General features: G+C 37.3%; 1 protein-coding gene across 1 annotated transcript; it reads left to right on the top strand.

Annotated features, from left to right (window-relative positions):
* Positions 1-554: 554 nt before the first annotated feature.
* Positions 555-8,604, top strand: apip (APAF1 interacting protein). The gene is made up of 8 exons (XM_058630124.1): positions 555-686; positions 2,545-2,619; positions 4,336-4,436; positions 6,214-6,262; positions 6,345-6,462; positions 7,011-7,146; positions 7,822-7,989; positions 8,138-8,604. Exons 2-8 carry the CDS (start codon positions 2,548-2,550, stop codon positions 8,235-8,237), a joined length of 744 nt encoding a protein of 247 aa, XP_058486107.1. The 5' UTR covers positions 555-686; positions 2,545-2,547; the 3' UTR covers positions 8,238-8,604.
* Positions 8,605-12,967: the final 4,363 nt, after the last annotated feature.

Genomic DNA, 12,967 nt, shown 5'->3' on the forward strand with positions numbered 1-12,967 from the left:
ACCAGTCATAGTTTCATCTCATTTATTCCAAGTGAAATGTTGATGATTACATCATGTAGAACAGAAAAAGGGTATGATCAAATGTTGACAATGGATACAGAATACATAAAATGTAGGTAAATGTAGGGAGAAAAAATACCAGTAAATATGTATTTATTTTACAGAAATTAGGTGAGAATCTGATCAAATAATATCTGAAAACAAAAAAAATAAAACATCAAATGTCAAAATGATTGAACTGAAGAAAAAAACTATCATACATGTGTTTAAATTCATTGTTGTGTTCTTGTGTTCAAGAAGAAAAAAAAAAAAAAAGGTTTTCGATTACAAATAACCCTTAGGGTTAGTATGAGTGGACGGGACAGTGAGTGACAAAAGTCAAAAGTGCAACTCTTCTGTATATGATGACCAGTTTCTTTAATTTTTATGACTATTGTTCCCTTTTTTTTAAATTCCGACCTTGGTAATCAAGCGATACTTTCGCCGCATGATACAACACAGAAGGAGCTCATGACGCAAATGCGTCATCAGTTTTCATCGTTCTTTGAGAAGTAGACGACACGGACTATTCGATCGCAGCCTCACAGCCTGACGTCACGTCCCACTTTAATGACGTAGCGTCAGCGTTAGCTGTCCCTGTTGTCACATCGTGTTGCAGCCATAGACTGATTTACAGCGGAAAATAGGTAAGTAAGTCGTTGTATTATACATATTGATGACCGCTGTTACGAAACAGTTAGTTTCTGAGCTGAACGTTTCTGAGTTTCTGTATTTGTAAAGTTGCTGTAGCTGCTGTCAGAGCTGAGACGTTAGCATTAGCTAGCTGCATAGATATTATTCCATGTGTCTAAGGTAACGCCTACACAGTTTAAGTAAACAAACAAAAGTCCGACTACTCGCATTTCGCATTCATTTTGGGGCTAGTTTTATGTGTTTGACTTTGACTTGTGTTCCCAAACAGTTTGTGCACATTTATGTAGTATCTCGATCTGTCTTTTTAATTGTACTGCACTGCTAGTAACACAGTTGTTCTGTGTTCAGTATTATTTGTATTTGGTATAGTATATAAGCATACCCTACATATTTACTCAAAGAACAACGGGAGCACAAGAAATGGAGGTGGTCAGGGAATCAATACAGAGAGTGACAGATAAAGAGAATTTGTTTTGGTCTGAGAAGGTCAACATGAAATGTTTAAAAGGAAGTCACAGTTATCAAGGTGCACGACGCTAGAGGAACGGGTTAAGAACCACTTATTTTCTGTCTATTTTTGTGGGCACATTTGTGAGTGTGAGTGTTAAATAGATTAGTGTGGGTTAATCTCCAACAACTACCAGGAGTCTGGTGTATTTAGGGACAGCACTGCTGATCACGACCTGCAAGCTGCTTCACAGACCCTGCCGCTGTGTTTCATAACAGTGACTGTGTTAGACGGAGTCTGTGCTCCGGTCATGGTGGAAGTACTGAACACATATTTTCAGTCAGTCGTGTGTGTGTGTGTGTGTCACGTGTAAAAGTCACCGCAGTTTCATGCAGCCGTGCAGTGATGACTCCGCCCACATTGATTAGGTACTTTTTTTGGAGTGGAGATGCAAGCTAAGCCATGCCATGTTGTGCCGAGACAAGTAGAACCGGTGGAAATACGTCATTAGACAGGTTGCCAGTCTGCAGGGCAAATACACAGAGTTGAGCAACCATTCATTCCCACATTCACACCTATGGTCAATGGACATTTTAGTGTCAATGTCTGCATGCTTTTGGACAGTGAGAGAGTACCCAGAGAAAACCTGTGCTCGCAAGGAGAGACCATAAAAATTCCCTTGGTCAAACTGGGATTAGAACGGATGACCTTCTTGCTGTGAGGCAACAGTGCTAGCCACTACACCATTGTGTTTCATGTCACAATTAACCAGAAAGTCCAGACCTTAATCCTTTTGGGAACTGTTGGAATATGTTGACTTCACACAGTGGTCAGACCCATCATCAGTACAATATCTGCAATAAAAAAAAAAATGCAACTGTGCAGGGGGTTTAGGCAGTGTTTATCATGGATTCAAAGAATTGCACAATGGCAATTACACATCTGTGTGCACTGTTGCATGCAGAATATTTTATTTCTTTGTGAAATGGAAATACCAGGAAGTAAAAGTAAAATATGGAAAAACTTCCTGTTCCAAGGAAGTATGACCATTATGGTATTCTCAAGACTTTTACCCTTTTGAAAATGTTTTTTCCATTGTGTTCTCATCTGCCAATCATATGAAACATAACATCTTGCCAACTGATGTGTGGGAGGAGAAGAACAGATCTGAAGATCAGTTCTCATGAATCCTCCCCTGTTATTTTAACAGTATCTTATTCCAAAGAAGAATACGTCAAAACAAGGAAGTAAGACTGTCAGAAAAGCAGTTTCCTTGTTATTTAAGAGCGCTAAGCCTGTCTCATATGACACTGAAATCAATGTTACTGCAACCATTCCCAAGACATCTCTTGGCACATTGAATTGCGTTTGAACGTCATCAACATTTTCTTTTCCTCTCACAGGAGATGTCATCATTGTGTGGCACCAGTAATGGCTCCCTAGATGCAGGTCATCAGGTCACAAGTGAAATGAAGCAGGTAAGCATAATATGACAAATTAATACTGTATTTGTATGAAGTGATGATATGGGCCTGTTCACACCTGGAATTAATATTAGGGTGTGAAAATGGACATTTATTTTAACCTTCAAAACTGACATTTTTCTTAGTTTGATGAATGAAAACAGCTGCAATTTGATCTCTAAAAGTATCCTAACTTTTTTCAGTTACATTTGTAGCATGTTAATCTGAGTTGTGTGGCTCTATTTATTTTCAGCCCAGCATTGTCTTGCATGTCCCTGCAACACTAGCTCAATAAATACTGAGTAGGCTTATAAAGACTAGACTTAGACTTAGAAAAATATATTTTTACAAGTTATGTACCACTGTCCCATTCAATTTGGCTACATTTCAGACTGACTAAATGACAAGCAATGTGCATTCATTTTGAAACTATGACTTATGGGTTATTGTCTTAAAAAATGTGTTATTCAGTTTTTGTCCAAGGAGGAAGGCAATTATTGATGCTTTTGAACTACAATACTTGGAATTGTAGTTTTAGTTGGAATCACTAGAAATCAGAATGACAATACACTTCAAATCAGCAACCATGGATTATAATACAGTCAAAACATGATCAAAGCATATCATCCCAGTCCTAATTAATAATTATTCTTCTTATGCATCTTCACTGTCTACTTGAGATAGAGTCCAATTTCCTTTCTCTGTACAAATCAAAACGCACTTTGGATGCTTTTTTTTTTTTTGCCAATGTGATATGACAGATTGGTCGGTTGTGAATGCGAGTATGTGTGAGAGAGAGAGAGAGAGAAAAACAGTGAGCTGTGCTAGGAAGTGTCAAGCTAATTGAAAAAAGCATAACAGTGGCTGTCTTCCATTACGTAGTCCCTGCACGGCACGACTCTGCATGTTTTTTTTTTGCTTTTCCATGTGTGATAGTACCTGGTACCTGGTACTTTTTTTTAGTATCTGCTCTTTCGAGGTTCCAAATGAGCTGAGCTGATACTGTATGTGACGTCATCGGACTGCCATTCACTAATTGGTCAGTGTCGTCACTGGAAGAGTCATGAGCAAGAAAGCAGACACAAGAATCAAACCAAACAATGCCAACTGTAGATCAGTTAAAAAGAATTAAAAATCCTGAAAACATGCATTAATCTCCAACATTTAGCAAGAAAATGTCTAAAATCTCAACACTGTAAAGAGAAGTCTGCCACCATATTTCAATTCAGTGACTGTGTCAGACGGAGTCTGTGATCCAGTCATGCAAGTCACTAGGCACTAGTTTTTGTGTTTAGCATGTAAAACACAGTAATGGCAGTTTCATGCAGCCATGCTATGGTGACTCGTTGAGCCCCATGTTGAGGAGGTACTATAGTAATGGAAAACCATACCAAACCGCGCAGAGGCTGTGCCCTGCTGTGCCGAGGCTAGGTGTGCCGGGTCTATGTAAGTGTAGTCTTGGCACACCTATGTGTAAAAGTGCCATAACACTATGTAAAAATCCAAAAATGTCAGCTCAGTAGGTAATCTTATTGTCCAGGACACATTGTGGACATGTATGTTCCAGACCTACCAAATGTGGAGTGATTCATTTGAATTTGAATTTGAATTTGAATTAATTTGGGTGCACCTGTGCTTTGAGCCGGCCAATCTTACTAATTGTTGATGATTGAAGTAAAGTATTGTAAAGTATTTCATTTTAACAATACTGTTACAATGTGACTGTTACAGGAACGGGAGCATCCACGAGTACTCATTCCTGAGTTATGTCGACTCTTCTACCAGCTGGGATGGGTGACAGGGACGGGTGGAGGGATCAGTTTGAAACGAGGGTTTGTGTGTAGAGTTTACTTGAGATTTCCCTTCTCTATACATGCAACATAATGTAAACGACCAAAAACTTATGACTGTCAGCTGCTACTTCAAGGCTGCTTCATTCCAACTTAATTACTAATTAACACTGTTATGATGGTGCCAGTGAGACACAGCTTAATTTAGTATTTGCATTTTGTTGACAGTCATGTTAAAATGCTGTTCTTTGCTGATGTGGATATTTTTTTATTTGTTTGGTGTTAATAGTGCAGTGAAGCTGATGTCAGTTATATTGGTTTTGACAGTGTGTGTAAACTCAAGGGAAGATAAAAGGCTATGGTTTTTCCCTTTAAAAAAAAAAGAAGCCAAAATTCAAACTGAAGACTTTGACAGGTTATTAGAAACATCTTTGAACTGTGTTATTTTGGATGGCAGCCACAAAGAAAGCTCCACCCATTAGCAAAACCATGCTTAAAATGGGGAATGACAGCTATTTATTTAAGCCAACAGAGGAACCTGATGAAACCTCAAATAAAACCAGACCAAGATTTATAGATCTGCATATGCTGTGTTTCATTCAGAGAGGAAACATTACAACTTTAAAATAATTATAGGGAAAGATCTTATGTTATTATAAGTTTATATTCAGACCGATAAGTCAGTTCACTACTCAACTCCAGTACTTGGAGAGTTCTGGAGAGTTCGATTCCTCAAAAATGTCTTTGTCTTTGTCAATGTAATGGCAATAGTTTTTTTTTGTCCATGTGGCCCAGTAATTTACCTGAAAGAGTTTGTATAGCAAGTCTGAGTCCTGACTGCAGCTGTCTGGGTTTGAGCCTTTTGATTAATGTCATATCCTCTCTCTTTCCATTTTATTTGTATTGTCACTGTTATAATGAATTAGAAATAAAATACAGAACAATAAAATTGACCATATAGTGATGATGATTTGAGCATCATCTATATGGTCAACTGTGAAAACAAATTTTCTTCATCTTGGTAGGAGACGGAATGTGTGATACAAAGAACTAACTGTGTGCCAGACATTTTACACAACAAAACAAAATTCAAATAAGCTTATAGTGTATTTATTCTCACTGAGTGCAGGCCTGCATTTTAAGTTTGGAAGCTTTTTGTCCACACTTGCTTTGGTTTGAGTCAGAATGACTCACCGCCTGCGGCAGCCTCACCACATCCTGCTCTCAAAATCAATGGGCTATTCTTTTGTATAGTTATAGTTTGTTGTTCGATAAAGAAGAGCACAGTGGACTTATTATCTACATTATATGCGGAAACATTAATCTGCTCAAATTATGATACTGCAAGTCTGAATAATTTCCTCCCCCCCATTACACACAGCCAGCAAATTTCTATCTTTCCAACACAAGGCAATCGCAAATTATTATTACATAATTTGTATTACATAAAGTACATGTTACTAGCTAAATGTGTGTTTCAAGCAAAGACAAATAAAACTGAGCTTTACATACAAAATGAGGTCATATGAACGAAACTATAGCACCAACTACACCATGTGTGGAAAACAGATATAGAAATATGAAGAATTGCCTAGAATAACCCTTTTGAGGACTGGAGCTTTTAGGGATGACTGGAAATATATATTGTTTCATCCCAGTAAACACCTACAAGCCACATCTTCTTTGAGGCAAACCTCAGAACCTTCTAGTCATGTGTTTGCTGTGGAAGGCCATGGTGTTCCATTGTGATTGACTCCTTATATTGACTCACTTATATTGTCCAGTTTTTATATTAATATTTAATTTTTATATCTCATAGAGATCAGATCTACATTGCTCCATCAGGAGTCCAGAAAGAAAGAATTCAGGTGAGTGTTTTAAATAAAGTAGTAGTATGGATTAGAGTGTCAAGTTTTAGTCCATGCCTCTTTTAATATGTGTGTTATTCAGCCAGAGGACATGTTTGTGTGTGACATGGAAGAGAGGGACATCAGCTGTCCACCTTCCTGGAAGAAGTTGAAAAAGAGCCAGTGTACACCACTTTTTATGAACGCTTACACTATGAGAGGTGAGTCACAGATCAGTTATCCCAGTGCTACAATTATGTGTCTAAGTATAGTCTGTCACATGGGCTTTTATACCAATACAATATATGTTGAGGCAAAAAAAGTCTTGTTATTTAGACTAATGTTTGAGACGCTCAATGGAATTGAGCTTTTGTCTTTTCCTTCTCTCAATGTTCTGAAGAAGAGGAAATCAAACATTTATCTGTCCGATATTAAGCATCATAAATTGTGACTTTATTTCCTGCAAGTTGACTGATTGGGGGAGGCATACAACCCCAAAGCGGTGATTTTAGTCTTTGGGTTAATTTACTCTCTAAAAGTTATTTTCCACAAAATAAAGCTCTTCCATTTGGAATCTCTAGTAGTGATTAAAATACTGCTTTTACTTAGATTGCACTTTTTCTCATATTAAACAAACATACAGGATTGCATTCATTTTATGAGCCATTGTAATTCAAGGTCATGATTCTTTCCCTTGGTTTGTAACAATTCATCATCCCAGGGGATAACATTAAAAAATCAAAATCTGCTTTTTCGTGCTAAAATACAGGGGCACAGGCAGTTATACACACCCACTCCAAGGCTGCTGTCATGGCAACACTGCTTTATCCTGGCAAAGAATTCAGGATAACACACCAAGAGATGATCAAGGGGATACGTAAGGGCACCTCAGGCACCAACTATCGGTATGTAATCAAGCACCAAGGATCAGTGGAAGTTCTTAGCATTTTCATGTCTCAGTCAGGTGTAGCTTTGTAAAGTCTCGGCTCTGAAGGGTTTTAGGCTTTCAAAATGGTAACGTTAAGTTCGGTGATAAAAGAATAACAGGCCAAACATTGTGGAAATGTAAACCATGAGCTACTGTTCAAAATGTGTGTGTGGCTGGTCTGCTAAGCAGGTCACTCACTATCAAGTATACAATGGAAATCCACATGACTTTTGGCCTCCATTAAGGCTAATGAGAAGAAGAGAAGCATGACCACCGACTATCAAGCCAACTATGACTATAATTTCATTATACTCTGTGGGGTATTAATACATAAACAAAGATATCAAAAGAGTTCTATCTCTGTATCTCAGAAATGTGCCCTGTCTTGCCTAAGTTTCTCTGTAACTAATTGTAACTGTTTACAGGCTGACACTTGTTCATTTCACTTTTAATGTTGTCTATGTAACTGGGTGCTGTTCAAAATGAAACTACTACTAGTACGTATTTTAATATTTTCCTCACTCTTCATTAACTCCAGTGGGGAACATTTAAAGTCATTTTACAGTTAATACTATTTTGGCATTGATGGCTAGTTTTAATGGGTATATAGTTGACAGGGTGCGATTTATATTTTGGGTCCCTGCATATACAGGTATGATGACACTTTGGTGGTGCCTATTGTTGAAAATACTCCAGAGGAGAGGGACTTAAAAGACAGGATGGCTCGAGCAATGGAGGAATACCCAGATTCATGTGCAGTCCTAGTCCGCCGACATGGTGTTTATGTCTGGGGCGAGTCATGGGAAAAAGCCAAAACCATGTGAGTATTGTATGTATTTATACTCCTGTTCTGTAAACCTCTTTGATGTTGTCTATGGCTAAGAATATAATTAGTCATAGTCATATTGCCTGTGTATTGCCGGCATGTGCATCACAGAACATGGACTTAACATGGCTTTGTTTTCTAGGTGCGAATGCTATGATTACCTGTTTGATATTGCCGTCCAGATGAAGAATTGTGGACTGGATCCTTCATCTGTTCCAGTGGAATGCAAAAGAATAGTTTGACATTTGCCACTGCTTTTTATAGCAACATTTCTTGCACAGTGCTCAGTGGAAGTCAGTCCAGGGAGCAGATTATAATCATTTGCCTTTCAGGCTGGTCTGCTTCACATTTGATGAAATTTGATGGTGAAGGTAAATGTAAGATAGAAGGAGATTGAATGCCTGTGATCCGGAAGCACCTGGAGGTTTGCTGTAAAGCAGTGTGGGACCCGTGAGCAGCTGTAAAATCTGTGTCCTTGGGTTCAAATGCTTTCCTATTCAAGCTTGAAGCATTGGAATCAGTATGTCAGGCATGAACATACTGTATTTGTCAGGTGATCCGTAATTAAGATATCTTTGCCTCAATCAATAAAAGCTGATGAAATGGAAATTCGGGTTATTCTTTTGCAAACCAAAATGAAAGCTTTATAACAATTATTATTTAAAAAAATGTATACAAGGTCAATGGAATGAGATTTTTGTCTTGTATCTGTTGCCTTAAACTAAAATAGGGCTTTATACAAAATGTCTTTTTTTGCACAAATGACCATGGTCATTTTTCAGAGAAAACAACGTATTGATAAAAGGGACTCTTGCTGTGTCCTTTGACATCCTTTCACTCCCACTACACCATTCCGACAGAGGCAAGTCTATTTGGTGCAGCAGGCAATGCACAATGCCTGTTGATCTTTGCACAGCGTGTTTTCAGTTGTCTGCATACTCATTCTTTCATGAAAGCCACAACTGATGTTCTTCTAACAAGCTCCCTCTGCTGCCTCTACCATGGTTTTTTCACTGTATCCTCCAAAAACAGAGCATTGGCAGAAAATAACACGAAATGTAAGCTGCATTGTGACCATCAGTGTCTCAACTGAGACATATTTAGACTTACTCTCACTGTATTAGTTATTTTCTCAGTTTGACAGTACGTATGTACTGTACTTTAAGTTGTTTTAATAAGAAACAAAAATAACTTGTTTGTGCTGATGCTGTAATTTGAATTAAAAAGTCAAGGAGAAAAGACAGGCGTTTGTTCAATATTAAAACCTAGTGCAATTGCTCACATCTAATGTAAGGAATTTTTAAAAGTATATAATGATATTCGGTCTTTATTACCAGTCACTACTTGGCAGCAGACATGTCATAACTTTTGGATAAAATGATACCAATGTATCATTGTGTGTTCAATGATATCAACAGAGCTCAGTAATAACATTAGGAACAATATATGTAGTAGATTCAGTATATGGAATGTGGCATAAAATGTAAATACTAGAGTACACTCTAGATGTTAATTTTCAACGTTGGGTTTTTAACCCATGATGTTTTTTTGAGGATACTATTTTCAGTACAGTACGTTTACAAGGATGCACATGAATAATAGGGTAATAATAGGAGTATTAGGGCCACATTGAGAGAGAAAAAAAATCACAGACTTTGAGAATAAAGTCTTAATTTACTAGATTAAAGCCGTAAATTCAGAGAATAAAGTTGTACTGTACTGCCGGCGTCAGAGACGCCGTGATCGTGGGACCTCAACTCCTTCTGGATCCAAAATCTTAATCAGTCGGGTTGTTTCTTGAGAAACCACAAAACCCCTTTGAATGGCCCACTGATGCATCCACTGATAACCCTGCAGTCGACCAGTTTCAGCTATTTCCCCGCCACAAAAGCAGCTATTTCCTCCAAGTCCGTCTGGTTCTTTCTGCAGAAAAGATGCATTTTCTTACATATTCTTTTGAAAGTCCTGATACTTATGACAATGTGATGCTGATGTGCCAAAAGATTAAGTGTCTCCTTGTTTTTGAAACCTATTCTAAAGTATAATTCCACATAATGCTCCACGGCCCTCATTTTAAGTCTCCTCTTCTAAAACAACAGGTAGAATATTAAGACTTCATTCTCGATGTCTGTGAATTTTTTTTCCCTTAATGTGGCCCTAATACTCCATCGTAGTTTTTTGGTTTGGGGTAAAAAATTAAAAAGGAAAAAGCTTTGGTTAAAACAGTCACATTCATGACCAGACAGTATTTCCCATGTGAAATTTGATTGTGGGCCAAATTACACTCTCTGTCTCTGGCATACTCGACACTTGAAATGCTAAAATTTTAATAACATTTCCGAATATGTCAGATGCTAATATGTGCTATCACTTTGTACACAATGTGTAAATGGCCACATCAGCCATGCACCCCAGTGCAGCATCAGTCAAAGTTAATATCTGAATAAACTAAAACACTTAGAGCAAACCTCTGTACCCTGTACACTTGAGTGTGTTTTTGGTTCACGTTTGTTCATAAAATTTTAAATGATATACTCCGGCAAAAGAAAATCACATCATTGTTCTTGATCGGATTTTCCTTCATCACCACAGCCATTAGCTCTCTTTTTTTTGGAACAAATTATCAGTTGCTGCACAGGGCATCTCATTATAAGTGTGGCCGAAAAATTGCACATTTGCAGCATTTCCAATCAACTGGGGGACACATAACAGTTCATGTGCTGTAGTGGCGCCTCTCAACACATAAATTATATTCAAATGTGTTTGGCTCCTACGTCTCGGGAGAAAAGGAACACTCATTGCTTCACCATATATTTTATGATATTGATTAAATTGTAAACTTGTTTATGATTTTTAGCTTCAGTAAAAGCCTTGTGACAGACCAAATGGTGATATAAATTAATTTTATTGACGGTCAGACACACAGGTACTGTAAGTTCTTGTGTGTCAGCTCCCCAACACAAAAATACACAAAAAAAACATGCAACAAATGCTATGGTTTACAGTTCATTCTGAGAATTTTTAAACCATCTGTTATCTTTTGGCATTTTGCTTGCATTAGATAAAACAAGTTGTGGTTTTAAAACCAGATCTTGGCAGTGCTAGCCAGGGGCGGATCTAGAGGGGGAGGCAAGGGGGAAACAGGTTCCTCAAAATAAGTATATGCTTTTGTGACTTGTGTGCATGTGATAAATCATTTCTACTTGGCGTCACATGGTATTGTGTAATAAGGATTCTGACCCTGAGATTTTAAAAGAGATGACTGATATCAGTCCTGTACTGTAATTTAAATTGTTTTTTTTTCCTGTACTTATTTTGAGCAACCTCTCTCTCATTTAATATTGTCTTTCTTTTCTTTGAAAGGATAATGATACAATAAATTGTTTGAAGAAATTTTGTGGATTTTTTGTTGGCTCCATTTACATATGGGATATTTTTCCCACACTGCACTGAGGACATCCAGTGCCATCCTGCCTAGACCTCTTGCCACTCCTTTGCCACCCCGTGTAAAATGTTCTAGATCCAACACTGGGGCTAGCAGTTCCCAGCATGCTAAGTCTCATAAGCAAGGCCAAATTACTACCAGTTCTGTTAAAAATCACTACAGAACTACAACAAAAACAAACAAACAAAAAAGATGCAAATAGAAGTGGATGTTAGTTGCAACGTGTCCCAACTAGATGTTTGTTCAGTGCTGTGTGTTCACTACAAGAAACTGAAGGTAAATCCTGAGGTTATTTTAGCCCCTAGTGGTCATATATGGTGTGACAACACTCTCCCATTGTTGTTGCTGCTTGGTGCAGTGACAACAGTTAAACAATAAGGATAGTTCATTTATTTTGACTTTACACTGAGTGTAGAGACTGAGTTTACCTTCAAATAAACATTTGAATAAACAACTGATCGTTGTTATTTGAAAATTAAGTCACAGGTTAAGATTCCCAGCCAACAAAATAATAATATGTTTAATGTCTAATGTTAAACCATGTAGACAACACACACATATTGACAAAATGAAGCTTAATGAACTGTTTACTTGTGCTGCTGAAGAAACTGATTACTTGTAATTTGGTAATCACCTTGTGCGAACACATGAAGCACTTGTGCATTTCTAATTGTGCTGATTAAAACACACTGACAAAAATGGTTTAATGGAGGAGTTCAAGGGTACTTCATTTCTGTAAGAGGGCTTGAGGCAAAATGTTGTTACTGGTTCAGTATCTGTAACCCTAACCCTGTATCTATCTTTTGCACATGATGGTCAATGAATACCCCTGGAAAAGTGTAATTTAAGTTGATGTGATTTGCAGCAATTCATACAAATGATTCTTGATGTAGGTTGTGTTTTACGGGTTTCTAGCTTTACTTTATGAAAAAAAGTAGTTATCTCAGAAAACCTATCAGACCAGCAGCAGCGCTTTGCTCTGGGCTGCCTTGTACAACTCTTCTGTTTGATAAATAAGCTTATATTTCATCTGTATATATTGTTATATGGGGGGAGGGGGAGGTACAAGCTCTAAAGGTATATTCTGGAAATTTTTAACTGTGTAAATTTATTCTTATTTTATTCGTATTCTTGTAACTTTTTAATTTTATTCTTTGTTTTATTCTTACTTATTCTTATAGTTTTTGACTTTGTAATTTGTAATGAAATAATTGTATGTATGCAGACAAAATTAAAGCAGTGAAAAACAATAGTGCCCTGAAAAAAATAAAAAACAAAAAATCTAATTCTAATTCTAAATCCCCTTTTTATTCACATGTTTTGCAGTCAGCCTGTCTTTACCGGCTACATATGCATGTGAATTCAACATAATCATCATCACAGATGTAATAAAGTCAAACTTATGAGCTTGTGAATATTGTTTAATTCCTTCAGATGTGTAAACATTTAACTATAGAGTGGTCACATCAGACAGATCTTGTTACAGAATACAAAGAGCAAGTTACTCATCATTGTAAATGGATAAAC

The sequence above is a fragment of the Solea solea genome, chromosome 5 (genome assembly GCF_958295425.1).
Source record: "Solea solea chromosome 5, fSolSol10.1, whole genome shotgun sequence".
Classification (NCBI taxonomy): Eukaryota; Metazoa; Chordata; class Actinopteri; order Pleuronectiformes; family Soleidae; genus Solea; species Solea solea.

Excerpts from the sequence above, each read along its gene's own strand:
- apip (XM_058630124.1), top strand. The coding sequence starts at position 2,548 with ATGTCATCATTGTGTGGCACCAGTAATGGCTCCCTAGATGCAGGTCAT. Across the intron at positions 4,437-6,213 it reads GGGATCAGTTTGAAACGAGG|AGATCAGATCTACATTGCTC; the intron begins GTTTGTGTGTAG and ends TATATCTCATAG. Across the intron at positions 7,990-8,137 it reads TGGGAAAAAGCCAAAACCAT|GTGCGAATGCTATGATTACC; the intron begins GTGAGTATTGTA and ends TTTGTTTTCTAG.